The 23,942-nt window shown below is 28.0% G+C and overlaps 4 protein-coding genes across 4 annotated transcripts; 2 read left to right on the top strand and 2 right to left on the bottom strand.

Moving 5' to 3' along the window:
• The first annotated feature begins 256 nt into the window (after positions 1-256).
• Positions 257-2,772, top strand: LOC111034256 (eukaryotic translation initiation factor 3 subunit L). The gene is made up of 9 exons (XM_022315383.1): positions 257-271; positions 352-521; positions 596-680; positions 747-873; positions 939-1,336; positions 1,401-1,571; positions 1,635-1,927; positions 2,040-2,247; positions 2,318-2,772. The coding sequence occupies exons 1-9, from the start codon at positions 257-259 to the stop codon at positions 2,450-2,452; spliced, it is 1,602 nt and encodes a 533-aa protein (XP_022171075.1). The 3' UTR covers positions 2,453-2,772.
• LOC111034257 (protein SMG9) lies at positions 2,548-5,801 on the bottom strand. The gene is given in 9 exon segments (XM_022315384.1): positions 2,548-2,657; positions 3,832-3,952; positions 4,234-4,390; positions 4,448-4,595; positions 4,651-4,944; positions 5,005-5,182; positions 5,236-5,288; positions 5,617-5,770; positions 5,773-5,801. Coding segments are annotated over 9 exon segments (1,206 nt in total). The 5' UTR covers positions 5,795-5,801; the 3' UTR covers positions 2,548-2,578.
• Positions 5,802-6,495: 694 nt separating this feature from the next.
• On the top strand, positions 6,496-22,346 carry LOC111034259 (28S ribosomal protein S9, mitochondrial). Its single transcript, XM_022315386.1, has 11 exons — positions 6,496-6,678; positions 6,976-7,108; positions 7,624-7,727; positions 9,404-9,577; positions 9,930-10,015; positions 10,088-10,163; positions 11,104-11,229; positions 11,297-11,339; positions 11,400-11,515; positions 21,951-22,113; positions 22,185-22,346. The coding sequence occupies exons 1-11, from the start codon at positions 6,604-6,606 to the stop codon at positions 22,274-22,276; spliced, it is 1,188 nt and encodes a 395-aa protein (XP_022171078.1). The 5' UTR covers positions 6,496-6,603; the 3' UTR covers positions 22,277-22,346.
• LOC111034253 (transient receptor potential channel pyrexia-like) lies at positions 11,911-19,526 on the bottom strand. Its single transcript, XM_022315379.1, has 2 exons — positions 17,951-19,526; positions 11,911-15,004 (listed from the first exon to the last, which is right to left on the bottom strand). Exons 1-2 carry the CDS (start codon positions 18,517-18,519, stop codon positions 12,823-12,825), a joined length of 2,751 nt encoding a protein of 916 aa, XP_022171071.1. The 5' UTR covers positions 18,520-19,526; the 3' UTR covers positions 11,911-12,822.
• Positions 22,347-23,942: the final 1,596 nt, after the last annotated feature.

Raw genomic sequence — 23,942 nt, forward strand, 5'->3', positions numbered from 1 at the left:
ACATTTCTAAGTTTCCAACCATGGTAGAAAATATCACACCACCCTCACGGCATCCATGACGATTTTTTTTAGGTTAGGCATATTTAGTGTTTTGTTGTCAATTGACAATTTACGGTCTTCAGGATTATCCTTTATAACTTCTAAAATTTTATAGAATTTCTAAGTTAAGGATTTTTTTTCATTTTTGTGATTGTTTTCTCATAGACATACCCTAACATTCTATTCATTTGTTGTTGATCTGAACAACATTTAAGCTATGGAATACGATCAGGTACAAATTTTGAAAATCAATACTCTGTTACGTTTAATTCATGTCGTTTTTTAAAACTATTTTGTTGTTAATACTTATAGACGGAATACGAAGGTGATACCTACTACAATAACTATAATGAAGATAGATATAGTGATGCCGATCCGTACGAGCCTAAAATGCCTGACATTATCAAGAAATTTTTACTGTACTTCAGGAATGCCATAAATGAAGGAATGGTGTATGAAATGCAAAATTTATATGAAAATACGTAAGTTTATTGTTTAGATATTTCTCCTATGCAATGTCAGTTTTTAACATTGTATACGCATTTGTGTTATCAAGGTTTCCAAAATTATCCGATCAATTTTTTGACAAAGCTCCATGGCCTAGTGATAAAGAAGTCCGTACCATTATGGACGATGATAAAGTACTTAACAATTTAGTTATTATTACATAGTATTATGCATATAGTCTACAATTAAATAATTTTTAGACCTTCTTGATGCTGTACAAAGAACTGTACTATCGACATATTATTGCTCGTGTACCAAATGGACCTTCAACAAAGCAACGTTTTGGATCATTTTACAATTACTGTGATCTATTCAATTATATCTTTAGTAAGTCAATTTTGTTTATTTAAACTATTAAATATAACATATTTTTGTAAAATTATTATTTACAGCTTGTGAGACTCCAGTACCATTAGAATTACCTGAACAATGGTTATGGGAGCTTGTTGATGAGTTTGTGTATCAATTCCAATCCTTTACTCAATTTCGGTCTCGTAGTCGAAAAACACAAGAAGAAATTGATATGCTTGCTTCTAACAATGAAGTATGGAATGTCTTGTTGGTTTTAAATGTTCTGCATTCATTTATTAATAAATCTAATATCAAACTACAATTGGAAGTTACTGCAAGTGGAGGAGATCCAGATTCTGTAGCTGGAGAGTTTGGCCGTCATTCTTTATATAAAATGTTGGGTTATTATTCAATGATTGGACTATTGCGCTTACATAGTCTTTTTGGAGATTATTATTTAGCCATTAAGGTTTTGGAAAACATTGATATGCATAAAAAGGTATACTGCTATACATTTATTAAAACATAAATTTATTTAATAAAATTATAATTATAACTTTTAGAACGCATATAGTTCAGTACCAGCATGCCACATTTCTACAGCATACTATGTTGGATTTGCTTACATGATGATGCGTCGTTATTCTGATGCGATTCGTACATTTAGTTCAATTTTGTTGTATATACAAAGAACAAAACAGCTCTTCCAAACTCGCACATATCAGAATGATCAAGTAAGACTAGCACTATATTAACTTACTATGTTATTTCTTAATGTATTTTTATATTTTTTCTAGATTAACAAACAGACTGATCAGATGTACACATTATTAGCTATGTGTTTAGTGTTACATCCACAATGTGTTGATGAGTCAATTCAGCAAGTATTACGTGAAAAGAACTATACTGACAGGATGTTCAAAATGCAATATGGTGATTTACAAGAGTTTGAAAACTGTTTCCAGCTGGCTTGTCCTAAATTCTTGTCAATGGACCCAGCTGAAGATTCAGTTAAGGAAGCAGTAAAATATCAAACTGCTGTTTTTATGTCTGAAGTTAAACAACAAAAAATGTTGCCTACAATTCGCAGGTATCACAAAGGATCAAATATATGGTTCTTCCTATGCCAACTTTATTTATTTATTATTTCTTTATATTAAAAATATATATTTAATTTCCTAAATACATTTTTCTTGTTGCAGTTATTTGAAATTATACACAACCCTGCCAATCAATAAATTGGTGACATTCATGGCACAAGGACAACAAGGTCAACATGAAAGTAATGAACCTACCGATGATAAAGAAAATTTGACTAAACATTTATTGTGTTTTAAACACAAAATGAAGAATATTGTATGGAATAAAGGTGCATCTGGATTAGATGGATACTTCCATTCAGGATCTGAGGTTTGATCATTATCTTAACTTTATTAAAAATTTATATTTTTATAACAATTTGGAAATTTACATATTCTAGTTGGACTTTTATATTGATCGTGATATGATACACATAGCAGATACCAAAGTTGCTCATCGTTATGGCGATTTCTTCATAAGAAAAGTATTGAAATTTGAAGAGCTTAATCGTAAGCTAAAAGCTATAAAGGTTTAAATTAAAATACATTTTTTTGTAACATACTATAATAATAATACTTTATTATGTAACTAATATATACATTACATTTTTTGGTCATTACTTTTATTATGTTCAGATTAAAACATTAAATTGTATGAAAAATTATGTATGAAGTCTATTATACTCATTAAAGAATTGACTTTTTTTTATTAAATCCCATACTTTGGCACAATAGTGAAACCTGTGAAAATATTAAATCTTAGTCATAAGGTACACAAACAAGTTCATTATACATTAAGTTATGTTTTATATATGCAGTTTGTAGTTATAATTGAAAACATTCAATATCTAAGTTACAACTACTTTTTAGATACTATTTGAATCATAGTTTTTTAATAATAATACTAATTTTGGTTTCTATTTAAATTTATTCATAAATAAAAGTACTATGAGTTAAAAAAATTGTATGCAACTTTTTTTTACACAATCCTCAACCCAATGGTCTAGTAGATAGAAGAAGTACAGTCTGAAAGTGTAAAAAAATTACGAAAGTAACTCTGCTGTATTGTGTTTAGTAGGTTTCAAGTGTACCTTGTCATTTTGTTGGTCTCTGACCTCTGTATTGAATGAGTTAATTTAGAATCAGATGGTAAATCATTGCATAAGAACATGTTTTTAGCAAAATTATATTAATGAATTAATGTCATTATAAGTAAATTGAAAACATTTTTGCTAAAAAAATTTTATTTATAAAGGACATTGGCGAGATGGCCTATTACTTACAAAAAGGCAACATAAAAATTGTAGTTCAGTAGTTCCAATTTTGTGTTGTCAGCTTTTACTCTAGAGTGAATTAACCTCTTTTCAATAATCAAACGTTTAGGAAGAACATGTTCTCTCGTTGGTTAAAACATTAAAGTTATGAGCATTCTTAAATATTTGTATTCATTTACAACAGTTAATGCGACAAAAATCAAACTTTTTTATCAAAATTAAAATGCTTATTTCAAACAAAATGGAATTACTTTTAATATCTGTAAGATAAACTTATGAAGAATCTTATTTTTGACTTTTCAAGCCTTCTGTTTGAAAAAATTTTCATCATAAATCGAACAACTAAATAATTAATCTTCAAATGTCAAAAATACCTCACACAATTATATCATGTGTAATAAGTTCTAATATTTTTTTTTAAATTTTATCTTCTAGCAAAATTATTTTTTAAAATTATTTGAACAGTACAATTTAAAAAATTAAACATGCGTTAAAAATTACTACACAGTAATAAAATTGTATGCATATAAATAAAAAAAAAATTAATAACAATTCCTTAAAAAAAAATATGATTTCATATGAGATCATATTATTTTAAACAAAAGTGCCCTTTGAATGTATCAACACTTTTTTAAACTTACCATGTTTTTTCTGTTAATTGGGTGTGTGTGAGAGGTGATATCGGTAAGCCTAGTAGTTGTTTTCTAAATTCTTGCATTAAAATTGGTTGACCTGGATGCATTTTGTGATAGCCATTCTTTTCTAGATAAAAATACAATACTTATTAACTACTACTAAGTAGTAAGTCTTAATGTAATTATATTATAATATATAATTAAATATTTTCTTTTTCACCATATATACACCATACAAAAATATAAACTCTAAAAACTTATCTTTAATAATCTTATAGGACAAGGCATATTGTGTATTGATAATATATTTATTTAAACATCAACAACTTGAGTTTCAAGATGTAAAATATAGGTACACCAAATTAATAAATACAAAGTATTATAAAATATTGATTTTTAAAAACATACCAGAGTTACTGTCCTTTTCACTGTTCGCCAAGACAAATAAATTTATTGGTTCACCACAGTTAAATGGGTTTAGTTCACTTATAACATTGCCATTTGCAATACTGACTCCACTTTGGATATGAAGACGAGACCGTGCAAATAATTGTGTATAAACATGCTAAAATTTTTTTTTTTTTAAATTCATTCAAAACCTGTTCAGGTATTTAATACATACTTGCACAGTTTTAATATGCTCGATACTGAAATCAGAGTAAAATGATTTGTTTTGCACAAATACAATATGAGGAAAATATTCAACCAATTCCTCATTGCGATGGGAAGTAGGCATCGCCGGTTTTAACATTTCTGCTGTTTGCAATATTCTAGATACAATGAAATAATTATTTTAACAAATAATTAGTAAAATAACTAACTTACTTAAATATATTGGGATCGAAAAACCAATCTTGCACCACTAACACTACATGACACACTGATAAAAAAAACGCAGTCAACTGCAAGGAAATCATTTCATTATCAACTAGTAAACCTGATGGATCTATAGATTGACCCATTCGTTTATGGCTAGCTGAATAAGCAACGGATGATGATAATATTGGCTGACAATCTAATAAAATAATTCTGTTTTTAGTTATATATGCATCAATACCAGTGGTACAATTTTGTGTAGTTTCTAGATATTCAGATGTAGAAGTAGCAAATAAATTTGGTCTGAAAATTAAAAATAATTGTTTATTTGTATATTTTTAAATAATTAAGAAAAAAATTTACTTGTTTGCAATATCAGACATAAGTGTAGATTTTCCAACACCTTGTAAACCCAGACAACCAATAACTAAGAAATCCGTCTGATCAAGTAAACAATTACTTAAACCTTCATTGATAAATTGCATATAATCATCAATCACTTTAACTGGGGCTTTCATTTCTGTCTGAGGTTGTACTTGTTCTAATAATATTTGATTATTATTTAGTCATATAAAAGCAAAGTAAATAATGTACCTTCATTTCCTGATTTTTGTAAGCATGGCTGATAAGGTTCTTCCTTCTTAATACTAAATTATTAACATAAGACATAGATGGTGATTAAAAAAAAAAACATTATTAATTTAAATCTTAGGCACCTCCCTACTTTGCTCAAAATTTGCTAGGCTCAACCGCGGTGAAAAAAAATTCAACAGTACTTATGAATGGACTATACAATTTGTAATGTATGGTTCATTATCCCAGTTACAGATAAGTAATGTGGGATAGTTATTAACTGGTTTAGTCTGGTAAATGTTGAGCAATTTTGGATTTTATTCTAAGCAAATGCAACGGAAAAATATGTTGAAGAATAAAAACACATTTTAATTTGGTGTATCAGTAAAAAAAAATATTTACATGGCTTGAGGAATGCACTTCTGAGTTGGTGACAAAGATCTATTTTCTGTATCTCGAGGTTTAATTAATATAGTTGGTTGAGAATGACACTTTTCAGGCTCTTGAATTCTTTCGATAGACCCATCACGTTTGGCTAGAACTATTGGCAATCGTTTGGAACCAAATTGCTTACGATCATCTTTTATCTAATTGAATTATTTATATTGTTTAAAAATTGTGTAAACTAATGAATATTAACATTTAATATATAAAATATTGTACCTACCTTTTTCACTGGAGATTTTTTCATTTTATAATCTTCAGTATACCCTTGTGACATTTTTGTCTATTTTATAAAAATATTTAACCAATATTCACTCTTAAATAATAGTACTAAATTGAAATTAAATTTCAATACACTTTTATATAAGGTACCTACTCAAAGATACTAAAATGTTGGTAATAAGAAATATTAAAAAATTAAAAATGGATATGATTTTTCTATTTCACAACAAAATCATTGAAGAATTAATTCAGACAGTACAAAAAATGAGCACAAGAAAAATTCTAGTTCCATAAATATAAAACCCATAAAAAAAATTGAAGATTGACGAACGCAAAACGTTCTCCTTAATAAAAAATTTAAAAATATCAACATTTATAGATACTATTACTAATATCATTTACATATTAGTATATCTTAGTTCATGATCTTAGTCCGTGCTATGCATGGTCTTATCTATATCTGTGTTCTATGGTGATACGTTAGTGATATCACATGACACAGAACAGAACATGATAAAAATTGATAAGTTTTCCGGCAAATCACACTGCATGAGGAATTTTTTTTAAGAAATTATTATTTTAACTTTAGTGATTTTGGCTTCAGTTTTTTAGAAATTAGAATTTTCCTAATAAAATTTATTTTTCATTTTTCATTATGTATCTTTCTTATGCCGATTATAAGTTTAATTAAGGTATAAAGTATTTATTTGGTACCATCTCAACATGATGGCCTTGCAACGTTTATTTAATAATCTTGCCATAAGCAAATTAAATACTCCAAAAATATTGTCAAATTTTGTAAGTGATTATTTATTTTCTTATTTTTAAAATATATAGGTTCTTATAAAATATTGTACATTAAACTCATTGTTTCACACAAAAACGTGCAAAAAGTGGTCAAATGTAAATCATTATATTTTGTTTTTTAGTTTTAATCATAAAGTTATATAAATTTAAAAATATGAAAATATTCACTTGATCGCTTTTTGCATGACTGCACATATGTATAAATACATATACTAGTAAATCGGTGGTCATCATATTATTATGACCTGATATTTTTTCTCTTCAGTGGTATAATCATTTATATTTAAGGTACCTAGATATACATACGGCTTAAACAATGTGGGGAGTAATGACCCAGATGTTGAAATTATTGAAAAGAAAATCGTAGAGGAAAAAACTAGTTTAGCTATGCGAGCATATCTTCAAAGAGCTACACAATACAGTAAGTAATATTATAGGTATAATAGTATTAGACAACTAATTTTTTGGTCCAAAACTGTTGTTTAAATTATGTTTGGTTAATATTGTAAAAAAATGTTAGTGTTTAATGTTTTAATCATTTCTTTAAACATTAACACTAATTTAATTTTTAAATCTTCATACTTAATGCCATTGAAAACAATGCTTAATGCATAATGGCTTAAACACAACAATTTACTATTAAAGTGGTAAAATTGTGCTGCATTCGTATGATTTTATGGTAATTTACTGGTTGATTCACAAGCATTCTCTCCCCTTTTCATTTAATTAAATTATTAATTAGAATTTGTTATTGAAAATCAGATTTTTAGAATTTTGAAATAAACTTAAAGATCATAATTTCAGTCTCGAGATTTAATTCTGTGCAAATTGAAAATTGTATTTTTACTAATCCAAATATTTTGAAAAATGTTTTATGTGCACAATTATTGTTTAATATACCATGCGATAAATTTGTATTACAATTTAATATTCCAGATAACTTTATGGAACAGCAAACACATGAATACAATGTTGGAAAACGTCATTTAGCTAACATGATGGGTGTTGATCCAGAAACATTTACACAATCAGATATTGACGTTAGTTTATTGTTTTATTTGATTTACAATATAACTTTATAAATTGAGATGTAATTATAACCTAACCTCTAGAGTTAAAATAGAATACAAAATACAATATTTCACTTACCATATGCAATTTTCACTTAATATTTCACCTAACCTAACTTTGACAGCACAAAAGTTTCAAATATGTTCATGCTTTCTGTAGGTACTGCTTTAAAAATTTATAAAAAGTTAATATTTGACAGACATAAAAATTAATATTTATTTAGGTGTTTTAGATATAATTAATTATAATTTTCTTAAAAGTTTTGTAATAAAATACTTAAAGAAGTTAATTTTTATCTAGGTAATTTCCATTAAATATAATTTAGATTTGTGAACATGTGATTATATACCTTAATCTAAAATTAAATAATCTTTAAAACAGTACAAAACTAGATTTGTATATTATGGTATGATGAACTAGTTCCTTGATGGTTAATAAAGTTAATAAAGTTAATAAAGGTAGTACAGAATTAAGACAATTATATTACATCACTTTTAGATGAAATTTTTTTTTTATTTATTTAAACTTTACAATGTATCAAAATATTACATGCTCTAACAAGGTATTAATTATAATAATGATACGGTTAAAAGAAAGTAATGTAATAATAATATATAAATTTTAGATTAACAATATATAGTCGGTTGGTTGTAGAATAGTTACTATTTTAGATGGAATTGTTGACTCACGTGTGCTATTAGTTTCTTTATATTTAATTTTAAATTAGAAAAAATTGGCTTAAAATATAATTTTTTTTTTTAAATCCATATTTAGTTAAATTTATTTTACTATTGATGGCTTAAAATTGATAAATCGTGTAATATATTCATACATTTTGTTTAATTTTGTAATTATACATTTTCGAAATGATGTTATATAAAGACAATAAATTAAATTATTATTTTATTAGAATAATATTTGCTTAAAAATAAATATTATTTTCTAAAATTATTTGTTCCAGCTTAAAATCTGAGTATAAATAACAAAAAGTCACACATAAGCAGGTTAAAAATATTTACTTTAACACGTTGTATCGCAATGTTCCTTTTTTGCATATTCAATGCAATTTATGTAGCTCATCTAGACCAGGCATGCAAACACCCTGCCTCTTTTTAAGGCCAGCAAATAGCAACTATAATAATTAAGAATTAATTGAAAAAAATAAAAAAAATTATACAACTTTCCTTCCGTATCACAACTATATTAATGATAGGTATAACATCATGTTACTTTTCTATCTTATCTTCTAATAAACTGTAATAAATAAGTATTGTTTATAGTACCTATTATAACTTGTAAGAAATGAACACAATTAAAAAATTGTAACATTTGATATCACACATGATTTTAGATTAGAATTTTGAGTAAATTATTTATATACTTATTAGTATTATTAAGATTATGTTATTATCATCTGGTAATTAGAAAATTCAATTAAAATTTTTTTTTATTACTTTTTATGTGCATAATTGTATTTATACTGCTTTTTCAATATTTATATACCACATACATATTATTCACTATTTTTACCAGCACCCCTGATATTCAAAATAAGTTTGATAAATTGTTGAATTCGATATTTTAAAAATTATCTTACTAGTTAATATACCTTATCAACTGAATTTATTTTGTTAACTAATTTTAGGTTGCTATTGATTATTTGTTTCCTTCTGGTTTATATGATCCAAAAGCAAGACCTTTAATGAAACCTCCAAGTGAAGTATTTCCACCAAAAAAAGATGCAGAGTTTGATGAGTCTGGACGTCCATTTCATGTTTTTTTTTACACTGGGAAACCAAATTTTTACCTAATTTTACACGTAAGTTACATCATTAATTTTTGTAATACACTTACCTACATTTTAATATTTGTTAGCCAAGTTTGCATACAAATGTATGATAAAAAAAGTTATTTAAAAATTGGTTTAATACTATTTATAGAATAAATAAAATAAATCTGATTCATGTCAAGATGATGAAGGATATAATATAATCGTTTCATTTATATATGAAATAGACATAATAAACATAATAATAGACATAATAAATATTTTTTTTAATTAACTAGTAAAATATGTAAAACAAAGGAAGTAACCTTATAAATGTAATATATATTATTTTCTTGAATAATAAAAAAAATAATAATTCAATATTATTTATCTTATGTTGTAGAATATTGCTACTAAACTGTCAGAATTAAATAAGTTTGAAGATAGTTTGAGAAAAAACAATATACTTCCAGATCCTGATAAAAAACTGTAAGTCAATGATATATTATGCACTTTTAAGATTGGAATTTATTTTAAAAGTATATTATTTTTTGTTTATAGAACATCTTTGGGAAGTCAGTGGCTATCTAAAGAAGATTTGGAAAAATTAACTGTTGAAAAACTATCTGATCATGAAGTAATACAATCCATATACAATTTACATTATAAATCAATAATCATATTTAGTTTCTAGAAACATAACGCTTTCAAATATCTACTATCAATTATTCCTCTGCTATATGAGGGTAATAGCCAAGTTTATCACTAAATGTGTGATAATCATAGTCAATCTAACAATCAATTATAGATTTGTTATAAGTTTATATAAAAAATGAAAGTCAGCAGTTACGTATATAAAAATTTCATGAAAGATTTTATGTTTATTTCTAATGCGTTCTATTTTAGCAAACACTAATTTTCTCAAAATACATTCATGTCTTTAGAAATTTTATTTCACATTGTCTTTTTCTGCCATGATTGAAAAAATTTTGATTTCTATTTCCACCAACATTTTTTTTTGGTAGACACTTCTTCTAAATATTTTTGAAGACCATGAAATAACACAAAAATGTAGTTATTCGCGCATGTCCATTGTACACACCTCACAATAATAAAAATGATTATCTAATTATTTCATAATTGTATACTTTTGATATTATTATTTATTAGTTTATTTCTATCAGCCAGGAGTCTCCAGCCTTTTATTACGGCTGGCCAAATCTGAGATATACATTTCAGCATCATGGGTCAAACACTTTTATTTAGGGATAGATAGGAGATAGTGAAATTATTCCTACTCTAAATACTACTCTGGAGGTATTTACTAAATATGATTTGATGTCGATCTTGACTCTACCAAATGTTTAAAAATATAAAAACACCTCTTTAAATCAAGGTTGAGTATCACTGCTAAGATTATTTTGTTCATAATATGTTAGAATGTAGTAGAAGTGAATTGTATGCAATATTGTATGCATAAAAAAAAAATTGAATAAGTTTGTGTGCTCTAAAATAAATTAAACTGTTATTTATACTTTACACTATGTGCATTTATATACTTTTACTATCTGTTCTAGTACAAAAATTTTGTGATTGCAATTGAGCGTTTATTAAAACATCCATGTTCATACAAGTTTGGGGAATTTATTTCTGCTTATCAAAAACCAATGATATCTACTAAAGCTATTATTGAATCAGCACCTGTAATTACTATATCTTATATATTATGTACCTTACACTTATTTAATGATTGTTAAAATAAATGTTTAGGTTGAATACACTAAAGATGGAAGAGCCTTTATTACTGTTAAAGGTAATTAATTGACAGATATTATGTGAGATAATCATTAAAATGTTTTATTTTTATTTTTAGATTGTCCTAGGAAAGATGCTAGAGCCGATGTTACAGTTTATTATCCGGGAACTGGCAAGCTATCAATAAATGGAAAAGGAATTGAATTCTTTGATGATATTCAAGCCCGTGAACAGGTAAATAAAAAAAAAATAATATGCAATTATTCAGTTTTCAATTATCAGTTATTTTGTAGTCTAATCAAATTTTGTAAGATACATACAATTTAACTAAATCCTGTTACAAAAGGGAAATAATAAAAAAATTTATAGTAGGTAGGTTATATGAAAATAAATTAAAATAAATAATAAACAATGGCACTGCGGCCTACATTAAGACATGGTTCTGTATTTAGAATTACGTATTACAAGCTTAATAACTTAAAAATAATAATTCTATTTGAAATGAGCTGCTTTTTGTATAAAGTTAATTATTTCTACCCATTATTTATTATCTGTTTAAAAATCAAATATTAAGTAATTTTATCTTTGATTTTGATTTTCAATAAACTTAAACTATGGTATAAATAAAATCTAAGAAATCAATAAGCATTTTAGTTTAAGTATAAATTAATGCATTATTCTTTATAAGTATGGTTGATTTAGTTTAGTTTCATTACTTATATTTTTAGCATTAAGATACAGCTAACAAATTAGTCTTGCACATTTATGTCTATTTATAAAAGTATAAATATACATTTATACATGTATGTATATTTAATTGGATAAATAATAGACGTTTTATTTGTTTTTAAGAACCGGGTGTTTGAAATTAGTTTATTTACCAGTAATCAAAAACACATTGCGTTTAGTTTAATTTCACTAACAAAATTCTATAAATCTAAGATCTGGCTTATTTTTTGTTTATATTAACTTTATAAACAACATATAAACATCAAATACTAAGAAATTAAATTCACAATGTGGTATTTATAAATTTGAAATGTGTCCTTATTGAACGGAAATTGCTGATGTGTGCATGCTTAGAATATTATTATTTTTATGATAATTAAGTTTTGTATTTTAATCATGCTTAATAAGACACAACTGTGTATTAACTAATGACAGGAGAACTCAGAACTGTTAAAGTTATCTTATTTACGTATTTACATTATTTTATTGTTAAATCAATATTACCTCATTTTACCCATACATAACTATTGACTTATTGGATTATTTTGAGTTAAGGGAAAATGTCGTATAAAAATAAAAATGTGACCCTCATATATCAAAATACTCTTATTATTTTTTTAAAAAACATGTGAAGGTTTATTATTAGGTAATTTATCATGACAAACATAACAAGATCATTTTACCCTTCAATATTATAATGAAGTAATATTTTCAAATACTTTTATCAACATATCAATACATACTATTTAAATATAACATAGTTTATATAATATTTAAATTACATAACAAATACAAATTAAGACTAGAAATATTTAAGAAGATTTATTAATAAGCTGTAATAAGAGATCTTGTTGATTTTGTACTATTTCTTTTAGTTGTTTAATTTCTTCAACTAAAGCCTTGTTTTCCATTTTATTTTCTAACATAGCTTGTTTATAGTCAACTGTATTTAATCGTTGTTGTCTTGCTATATTTAATGCATCTTCCATTATGTACTTTGGTAATCTTTTTTCTGTAGGATTTAATGGTTTTACATAAAGTACAACTCGATACGCTGATGGTGTAACTCTTGCACTCCAATTAAAAAAATTTATAACACGTCTAGGTAAACAACCTTGAAATAATGCTTGTTCTTGAGAGTGAATTAGTTGAGTTTGTCTGACAAGTTTTGAGAGATCTGCTGTTTTGTGCAAACCTTGGATATCATGAACTGCTATTCCGACCAGCAAGTTCATTAATACAACAGTAACAAATACAATAAACAGTATGAAAGTTATATAAGCACTTACGTTAAAAATGATTGGAGATTCTTCAGATTTCAATAATAAATCTATGTCAAGTTCACCTGTCATCATTACTAGAACTTTTGCTATACCTATTAAAGGATTATTGAAATCATCTGATGTAGGGAATAGCGTGCAAAAACTTATTGTAAATCCTATAAGCAAACATGAGTAAGCTAGCAACAATTTAGCAAATTCTTTTTGAACTTTGGTAAACATAGCAATATACGTTCCAAATATAGGTAACTGGCCAATCATCACCATTAAATTTGACCATCCAAACAAAACAGCAAATGCTCCAATAGGGTTTTGCCAGTCATACGTTTTACTTCCATATAAAAAGGATGTTAAAAAAACACTCGCAACCACAAACCATTCAACAATGTTTGTTATGTTTAAAAAATATTGTTTGATTGAAGTAAATCCTGTTGTGCCAATTAATTTTCTGATTATTATTATGATTGTAAATACCAACAATATATACCAAACAAATTCTATAATTATGTGTGATATTAATTGTGAATCTAATACATTCAAATTTAAACGACAGGCATTTTGAGTCTCCGATTCGTTTAGTTCTTGACTATGAGTTATTTTTTGTTTGTCTGTTAGGTTTTTTGACTTATTATAACAATCATGTGCTAAAGCTGTCATTACATAAGTGGTTAAGAGTAAAACAAAAATTGCGTCAAAAACCAGACGTACAAAATAAAATCTACGAATTTTTTGCCATTTCAAGTACAAAAATGCTTTACATAATGGATGTTCAAGCATAGACTTCTGACCACATTCTTCCAATGTGTGTAATAACATTATTTCTCCTTGACTAGGATTTTGTAATAAGTATCGAAAATCCATTATCAGTTCAACTTCTTTTGCTGAAGCTTGGTCATTTAATGTAATTGCTTGATCAAATTTTTTTTTGATTGTATTTATACTTGTGGGTGTTTTTCTGTTTATTATGCTTAAAGCACTCATCCCGCCTACCGTTCTAGAACTTATGTCAGCTCCTTTTATGATTAAAAAATCGACACATTGGGATAATTCATTTAATGCAGCTATGTGAAGAGGAGCGTACCCATATCTATCTTTAATATTGACGTTTGCACCCCATTTTACCAATACTTCAACCACGTGGAATGATAAATAAGCTTTACAAACAGCGGAATGCAAAGCAGTCCTTTTGTCGATATCTAAAGCATTCACTTCAGCTCCTAATTCTAATAATATAACCACAGATTCAGCACATTGAGCTTTGGCAGCTAGATGTAAAGCAGTTTGATTTTTATAATTCACCGCACTATGACTAGACCCGGTTTGTAGTAGTATTTGAACGCATTCTGTATATCCATTTTCAGCCGCCATATGCAAGGCTGTTGATTGTCTAGATTTAGATTTTAAATTTATTGTTTTATTACTTCTCGCTAAAAGAAGTTTTAGACATTCAGTATATCCTTTGTCTGCTGCTAAATGTAGGGGTGTATTCCCATTGGTATCCAAAGAGTTGGGATCTATACCAATATTTAATAAATACTTGACACATTCTACAGAATTGGCTTGTACTGCACAATGTAATACTGTGTCAGTTATTTTACATCTCTGGTCTATCAGAATTTTTGTAGTTTCTAAAGCGTTGCCCATAACAGCTGAATGTAAAGGTGTATATCCACTTTGAATTGTGTCCATGTCACATTTTTTTTTTATTAGCCACCTGTAAGTAAAAAATAATTTAAATTTATAGATACTGATAAAGTAAAAACATGTATACATTTTTTAATATATTTAAATCAAATACTAATTTTAAGTTTTGAGCTTAGCAAAGAAGCTTTTGTAGGAGTATTCAAGGCCCAAGTGTTAGAGCCTTACTGCCCATTGGATGTTTGTATTAAATAGCCAAATTCGTTTAGGAATTTGTTAGTTGTTTTTAAATTAAAAAAAAAAAAAATACAGAGTGATGTCTATGACTGATACCTTATCTAAGTTTTATATTAACATAGTAGACTGATGTTGAAAATATAATAATCATAAAATGATATTATGAATTGTATAGTATGTATACAGGGGTTGCTGTATATATTACTCGAGATAATTGACAAGCTAGTTTTTTAAACACCTGTCTAATAAATTAGAATTCATAAAGTTTTGGTCATGGTACATAAGTTATATTTTGTTAGGGAATACTAATACATTGGTCAAATGTTTAAAAAACAAAGGTGATACATTTTATTGTATGTGATTATCTCTATTGTTTTTTTATCTAACACATTTTTTTTCATTAGATGCATATTTTATATTTGTATTTCTATACAGATACAATTTTTACACACCCTGCGTAAAGGATAATGTTTTGGCTGATTATTTATATTATACATTTATAAATAATAATTTTTTGTTATGTTTTAAGCTATTTATTAAAACAAACATTTTAATTTCACAAATTGACTTCATATCTTATAGAATAGTAAAAGTTTATAGTCTGGTATTGTATTTATTGTGTATTTGGTATTTAGTTAGAAAGACTATTTTTGTAGAAATTATATTTAATACAAACAATTATTTTATAAAAAAAAAAGTTATTACTTATTAATTTAGTACTTAATAGTTATTATATTATCTTTGTAATGTGGTCAAACAACCGTTTTTTGTTTTTACATTAATTTAAATCCTGAATTTAACATAAAAATATTTTCTAATAAAACTACAAAAGTAAAATTCTTATTTTCTCTATTATGTAACTGACTATATTGTAATTTTCAAAAATAAAATAAATGTTTGAAGTAATAATAATGTACACCAATCCATTATAATTATAATATAAATATAATATACCTACCTACTTAATACTTTATCTATTTAATTATCACGATAATAATACAATGATCATGATCTTTCAATTATTGTTCAAATTATATTCGTAAATCACCAACATTGTCTTACACTATTTTTTATAATTTTATGCAACACTCGGTATCCAAAAATGTATACATGCAACATATTTTTAGAAACCGGTATTTTTTTCCACACGACTGGGATTTAAACGATACTGGGATCGTGTGTTGAAAACTGATTATGTCCCTTTGAAATCGGGACGAATGGCAACCCTATACTATAGATACATGCAAGTAAAACATTTATTACTAGTGCATACACTGGATTTTTATTTAAAGACTTGAGTATTATACTATATATTATGTCTATAATTCTATATATATTTATTAGCAGAGACTTGCCAAAATATTTCAGCTATATTATGTAAACTATATAACTCAATTCCATGGCTTGTTGACAGATTATATAGATAAATGTCTTCATTAACACATTGTTTGATTGTCGTCTCTATAATTGATTGGTTATCTCATTTAAATTTCATCGTATAAACATTAATAGCTTAATTTAATTAATAACAATTTTTTAAAACGAGGAATTTGCTTAGCTGTATAATAGATTTTGAGTGATCTCGTCATTGAGTAGGTCACTGTAATGGATGTGTTAAATTTGAATTCAACGAATCATTCTATAAGAAAAACGATATTCTCATCAGAGATAATGTGCCTCTATTTCTAAGGATATTTTATAATATATTTATGTAGGCAATTTATTTTGCTGTTAGTATTACAGTAGGTTCGACTTTAACTAATTGTTAACAACATTATTGAGTTTGTATCATATTGTCATGGACTTATGACTTGTATAAGTCAATAAACCGACATATACCTTACAAAAGTGTAAACATATTCGTGGTATAAATATAGTTATAAATAAATATTTTTAAAATGTCATTGTGTACGGAAAATAATAATATACGTTATGGAGAAAAGTTTCAAGTCTCTGCACTCTACGATTAATATTTTTTGAATTGCATAAAAATGAGTAAAATCGTAGGAGGATAAATCCTATATGATGCCTACATTAAAGTATTAAACAAATTTCAAATCACGCAATATAAACCAGGTCAGCTAACACGGGATGGGACAATGACTCGTGTATCATAATTTTAATAAATAAATTAAATTACTCTATAGTCTATAGTAGTTAGCACTTAGTGTCAATAATTACAATGGTGTTAATAGCAATAAAAAAAAAAATGTTTTTACGTGTATTACACGTAATAGATTGTCTTTCATAAATGAGAAATATTATAATTTTAATACCCTCGGCAACATGGGCCGTTGAGCGTACAGTGCAAAAATTATAAATTACAGAAATTACATAAATTGTATATATATATATATATAAGTTACATTAAATTTTAGAAATAAGATTGGCGGCTGTGATGAATTGCATGATGTTGGTAATGGATTGAGGGTGATTGCGAAGTATTATATTATGCCTAATTGTATTTGTTGATTTGATAAAATGTTGAATTATAAAACAATGTTTATGAGTAAAACAATTAGAATTAGTGGAAATCAAATTGTTTTTATCGTTTATAACGAATTTTAGATGCCTATACTATCTAAATAATATATTTCCATGCGGCGAAAACGAAATTCCGCTTTTTTGAGTCTGATCAAAAACAAAATTAACGTGAAAACAAGGTCGTCTCCTACAATATATTAGATCATAAAATCATACAAGACCTAGAGTAATTGATAAAAAAAAAAATTAACCCGTTACTTATATTGACGGTATTATAATTTAAAATATCGCGTAATACCTGAGCGCTTCGGCGTTGCCCATGAAGGCGGCCAAATGTACGGCTGTGATGTTGCCGCAATGCGAATAGTGTAAGTTGGCTCCGCACTCGTGCAGCGTGTCCAGGCATTCGGCCGGAGCCCCGATGTAAACGGCCCAGCAGAGAAGCCTGTCCAGCTCGCTTTGGTTGGGTGGTGGGTGCACGCCACCCGGGTCAAACTCGTCGAGCTCGACGAGCTCCATGAGCTGCAACCGCCCGTTACACGTGCGCATCGAGTCCATCAGGTCGCGCCTAATGGTATCTTTCCTAATGGTTATGGACAGTTCGATCTCCTGTCCGGCCGCGGACGGTGGTTCGTCGGCGGCCGGCGCGTCCGGAAGGCTCTCCATAAACAGGAACTCCTCGACGTTGGACCGTCGCCGCTGGTCGCCGCCGCCGCCCGGCCGGTGCCGGAAGCTGTACCACCGGTCCTTGAGCGACGACGGTGACCGGGACGCCGCTGCCGCACCGCCTTGCTGCCGGTTGTGCACGTTTAGGCTGATGGTCCTGTCCAGCGGCACGGCCACTTCCAGGTGATGTTTGCCGGTCATGGTGACGGTGCACGTCGAATGGTGCGGAACAATAAACAATATCGAAAACCGGATGTCGAAAGACTGGCCTGACGGTCGTTTCGTGTGTGTAGAGTATCTCGCTGGCCGCCGCGATGCAGTGCTGCGCCGGGTTCCCGCGCTCGTCGTTCGGCTCCTTCGACGATTCGCTCGCCAATGTCCGGTGCGGCGGTGGTATGATAATATTATACTACGCGGTCGGTGGCCTCTCGCGGTGCTACGGACGCCAACAGCGTGGCCGCTATCGGAACTATATAGGTACGCGATCGTATCTCCCTCTATATACCCCCTACCCCCTCCCGATGGCCAGACACGCGCGCGCGCCAGCCGCTCCGCTCCGTTTCGTTTAATATAATGTTTTTTTATTATTATTATTCATCCTTGTTTTTATTATTAATATTATCGTTATTATAATACCGAATTAATATTATAATATTGTAACGCGCACGCGGCAGTGACCGGTGACGTGCGAATCCTGCACCGTGACTGCGTCTCCGCTGCAGCTACTTCTGCAGTACGATAAAATATAATTTAGTACGCTTTCAGATAGGCAAGTCGCATTATTATTGTTTCTATTTTACATAATATAATACATTGTGTATCGAATGTACATATACGCTGTAGCCTTTAAGTACCTATGTATTAATAAAGTTTGTGTTGTATATACGAAGATATGTATTAGGACATTAGGTGTATACATTTTTTTATCCTTAATTTCACAAAAAGTGAAATAACACAAGTATTTTGGTTTGGGTATGTTTGCTAATACTGTTATTTATTTGTCATTGGTTCTAATTTATTAATATTTGTCTATAATTTTCCGATAAATGGTTATCTATCGACTTTGTTTTGTTATTTTTTTTAATTTCTTGGTCACTTTGAAGTTGCTCATTTAAACATTTACAGAACACAAACTGTTCGTCTGCTTAAAATCTTACTATAGTTCAATGTCATAATGCATTTCCATTTGCTTGGGCAATGTCTACAATATGTAATTTTTAGTAATTTTAAAAACAAGACTTTTTGAATATTATATAAGTATAATACTATATTGTATATATATATATAAAATATTAAAATGCGTATAATACAAAAAAAGTAGTTATACCGTAGATACGTCCGGTGTAGTACAAAGTTTATTACATATGTATATTGTATAACTCAAGGTATACAATATGGTATAATACAAGCATTGAGTAAATTATCGTATTTTTGCATGACTATACGATGTATGCATTACGATGGGCTCCGGTGTAGGTGAAATCGGGTTCAACACTTTTTACGTTAAGTACCTAGTTATATCATAATATACCAACTGCGCGACTGTGTACGGTCTGTACATAATATATTATTATTACCTATTAAAAAAAAAAATTGTCTGCACGATTATGTTCTTCTGTAACGTTGTTGTATTATATTATATTCTGTACCAAGTGCACCATAGAAATGAATTCCTCGCACGTAATCCTGTTGGTTTTTTAGCTATCAAAGTCAAGGTCGACTGTTTCTATTCAACGCGTATTAGTTATTATACGATAATACGTTGATAAATTAATCCCCTCGTACGCGACAACCCATCGATATTCTTAATTTTTGCATTCCACATTCCCCGAATTAATCGTTGATTTTAACCGCGTACCATCTTCTTGACTCGCGCAGTGACGCCATGAAATATAATATTATGAATTATGATTAATAATTATTAATATAATCATTTATTTTATAATAAAATCAAAGATATTGTATGTAGGTATTATAAAATTTGCCCGATGTTTAAATCGATCGGAGGATAATATAGTTTGATCGATTTGATACGTGCGTAAGCCAATTAAGAATTACATGGGCTGCGAATAAGAGCAATAACCTTAACATGATATAGATAAATAAACATTATTACATACCTTTTATCAGAGGATTAATCGGTGTTTTGTTACCCTTTTTACTTTTATTTAACAAACATCTGAGAATCATTCAATAATAAGTCCTCCGGAAATTTCCTTTAAATATTATAGAGGTTGTATATACATTCTCTCGTGATATTATTACTATTGTTTATCATTCAATACTTGTATTTTGTGTATTATAAAGTTTCCGGTTACATTTGCATTCTGTTCTCATAACACTGTACGCTCGAAAATCGTTAAAATTACGAACATTTGCAAATAATTTCATAGTTTATATCTATGACATTTTTAATTTTTATATCTCAGGCTTCAACATTTGATGTATACGGTTCTCAATAAGTTATTAAGTTTTCCTTACATAATTTTTTTAAAAAAATTTGTGGAAATCCATAATATTTTTTTATGAGCGTCGGTTTAAGTTTAAAATTTAAAGAAATTGGATATTTAAATGTAAAATAATATATATCCTTTATTTCCTTAATTTTCTTTAAATAACTTTTTGTTATTTTGTTCAAAAAATATTTATCTTAGGAACTTGAAACGTTACTCTTCTACTTAAATTATTATAGTCTATGTATGAATGAATTTTCAAAATATTTAGATTAAATTCAAGATATGTATTCCGCGATCGTCCCTATTCACTCCGCCCTAAGGTAATGACTTAAGATTCAGTAATACTGCATTGTACGTGAGTTCTCGCACTATATATAAGTGTACTGTGTATATGATTGACAAGAGTCAAAAAGGTATTCTAAATGTATATGGATTCCTAAACACGAATTATTTTGCACGTTTAGTACTAATAATTTAATATACAGAGTGTGCTCACCCTCATTTTTCTTGTAACATTACACTTATTCAAATTAAGATTAATGAAATTTTTCGTGTGTCCTCGCCGTGACTATAAAATTTTATTTTTTCAAATTTGAACCTTTTTAACCACCATTTTTAACGGTGATTCTCCATTTTACAAAATAAGCTTGTATCATCACGGAATGTTTCAAGTATTTGAAAATATGGTCTTTCGGTGTACCGAATTAAAAAATCCAAAAAATCAGGACTTTAATAGGTATTTGTATAGAATAAAATACTACTGAGCATGGTGAATCCTCCTGTATACTCCAATGTAGAAATATTTAAATATCCATCTCTCGTATTATTACCATGATAGGAATTTTCTCGTCTATTTTTTTTATTAGATGCCCTTTCATGGTATGTAGGAACTTAGACATTTCCATAAGTCATAGCACTTATAGGTTCAATTTTTTTTTTCGTATAAGAAAGATAAAAATATTAATTTAAAATTGTAAATCGAATGAGGAGGTAATTTGTTGAAACTGAGTTTTAGCTTTCCAATACACATTTATGACTTTCAAATATGTGATAGTTTTTATACATTTTGAATAATCTGTATTAAATAATTAAAATATATTACATTATTTTTTGTTTTTAAACTACCTCTCATAGTATTGTATGTATTATAATATCAAATTCATGTTTTTTTTTTAGATACTGTTCCCGTTATTATTTACGGATATGATTGATAAAGTCGATATTCATGCAACTGTCAGGGGCGGAGGAGTTTCAGGCAAAGCTGGTGCAATTCGTTTCGGTATATCTTGGAGTTTGCGTTCTTTTGTGGACCCTGAAACAGTAGAACGCATGCGAATTGGTAAATATATTTCGCTGTTATAGCAAACGTTTTGATTAGTTGATACAACAATATGTTATTTGTTTTTCAAGCGGGTCTATTGCAAAAAGACTACAGGAGAAGAGAAAGGAAGAAGCCAGGTCAAGCAAGAGCTAGAAGGAAGTTCACTTGGAAGAAGCGTTAAAATGTTGATTTTATTGCAGTTGTGTAAATATAATATAATGACGAATTAAAATAAAATAAACTAGATCTTTCGTATGTTTATTGTATACAAATAAAAAATTGTCTACCTTCATCATTGACATTTTTTTAACATTATTTATATAGAATATGTTAGTTATATGCATGGTTAAACCATAAATATTATGCGCTATAGTTTGTTGAAATTTTAAAAAAATTACATTAAAAAATGTTTGGTTAAAATATTAAAAAATCATTTGTAGTTCTTATGCATAAATCATAATTCATTATTCATATTATAGTTTAAGTTTTTTAAACCACAATTAAATATTTTGAGTTAGTTCTTAGATGTATTGATTAGCTGATTGGGTATATGTAAGAAAACTAAACAAGTATATTAATATTGTATTAATATGTATTCATTTATTTATTATTATGCAACTTGACGAGCCTAATACAATTGAAAATATTTGAAACATCGTGTGATATATAGGTGGAGTTAGGCGGGGAGTCCCGACTCCCGAGTCTTAATATCGAAACCCCCCAAACATTTTTCAAAGTCCCAACACTCCCAACTTCTTATTTTGAAAAAGAAAGATTTAAGCACCACCTAAAATTCAATCAAATCTCCTCCTATTATTTGATATCTTAAAAGTGGTTAAAGTGGAGTGTCAAAATAACTTTAAATGGAAATGTTGACTATTCATAAAGATTTTTACAAACAGAAAATGTATTAGGTAATCAATTAATTTCAATTTGAGACCGTAATAAAATAGTAACTACAGTGTATTTATTTTTTTTGTATTTCGTAATCATAATTTTGGAGCGGCCGTATGCGGTTAATATTATTTATGGGTAGGTAGCCAAGTATAACATATTGAATTCTCCAATGACGCGTTTCTGATGTCATGCATCGTCATCCATTTGACGGTTAGAACACTGCATGTCTATTGTTCAGACTTCAGAAAATGCATAAGAACTAAAATGCTGTACCTAACCATTAATTAATTTATGCTGTTAATGAACTCGAGAATTCATAAAAATGTGTAAATACTAGTATTTTCTCACTGCAGCTTTCAATGTTCTTGGTCCTTAAAAAAATTATTTCAATTTAATAGAGTCTGTACCTTTACAGTTTTTACTTTTTTGATGGTCAAATGTTACATTAAGAATACCTATACTATAATACAAAACAAGTGACTGACAATTCTATGGTTGTTTGAAAACCAATCAACATAACCATCCAATGATTTAGCTATTTAATATTTACTATCAATATTATGTCTTACAAATTAAGCAGTTGGCAATCTGGAGCAATCAATGAATTACTAGTAAATATAAAAATTATGAATAAGCTTATATAGATACAGATTTCACATAAATATTTTACTATTGTATACTTAAATATTTTTAGTACTTATAGTACCTAGACTCTTGTTCTTGTAGGTATACTTGTATGTGGATGTACGATGTACCTATATTATTATAGTATATAACTGCAAAAGACACATATTTTGGTTCTAAGACATTAAACCACCTAAACCTAGCTTTTGAAAAACTATTAAATGTTGTTTAACCAATTTGTATTGATAATTGTTCATTTTTAAATTTAAGTTATAACTGTCATCTCAAATACAAACAAGTATTTTCAATGAAAAGTCAATTTCCAA

Source organism: Myzus persicae, unplaced genomic scaffold (assembly GCF_001856785.1).
Source record: "Myzus persicae strain clone G006 unplaced genomic scaffold, MPER_G0061.0, whole genome shotgun sequence".
Taxonomy (NCBI): domain Eukaryota; kingdom Metazoa; phylum Arthropoda; class Insecta; order Hemiptera; family Aphididae; genus Myzus; species Myzus persicae.

What these genes read in the sequence shown, in the direction of transcription:
- LOC111034256 (XM_022315383.1), top strand. An exon ending in CAAAATTTATATGAAAATAC is followed by an intron (nt 522 to 595) that starts GTAAGTTTATTG and finishes TGTGTTATCAAG; the next exon opens with GTTTCCAAAATTATCCGATC. An exon ending in TCTATTCAATTATATCTTTA is followed by an intron (nt 874 to 938) that starts GTAAGTCAATTT and finishes TATTATTTACAG; the next exon opens with CTTGTGAGACTCCAGTACCA.
- LOC111034259 (XM_022315386.1), top strand. Translation starts at nt 6,604, where the DNA reads ATGATGGCCTTGCAACGTTTATTTAATAATCTTGCCATAAGCAAATTA. An exon ending in CAAAAATATTGTCAAATTTT is followed by an intron (nt 6,679 to 6,975) that starts GTAAGTGATTAT and finishes TTTATATTTAAG; the next exon opens with GTACCTAGATATACATACGG. An exon ending in TTACACAATCAGATATTGAC is followed by an intron (nt 7,728 to 9,403) that starts GTTAGTTTATTG and finishes AACTAATTTTAG; the next exon opens with GTTGCTATTGATTATTTGTT.
- LOC111034253 (XM_022315379.1), bottom strand. Translation starts at nt 18,519, where the DNA reads ATGACCGGCAAACATCACCTGGAAGTGGCCGTGCCGCTGGACAGGACC. An exon ending in GGCAACGCCGAAGCGCTCAG is followed by an intron (nt 15,005 to 17,950) that starts GTATTACGCGAT and finishes TTTTACTTACAG; the next exon opens with GTGGCTAATAAAAAAAAAAT.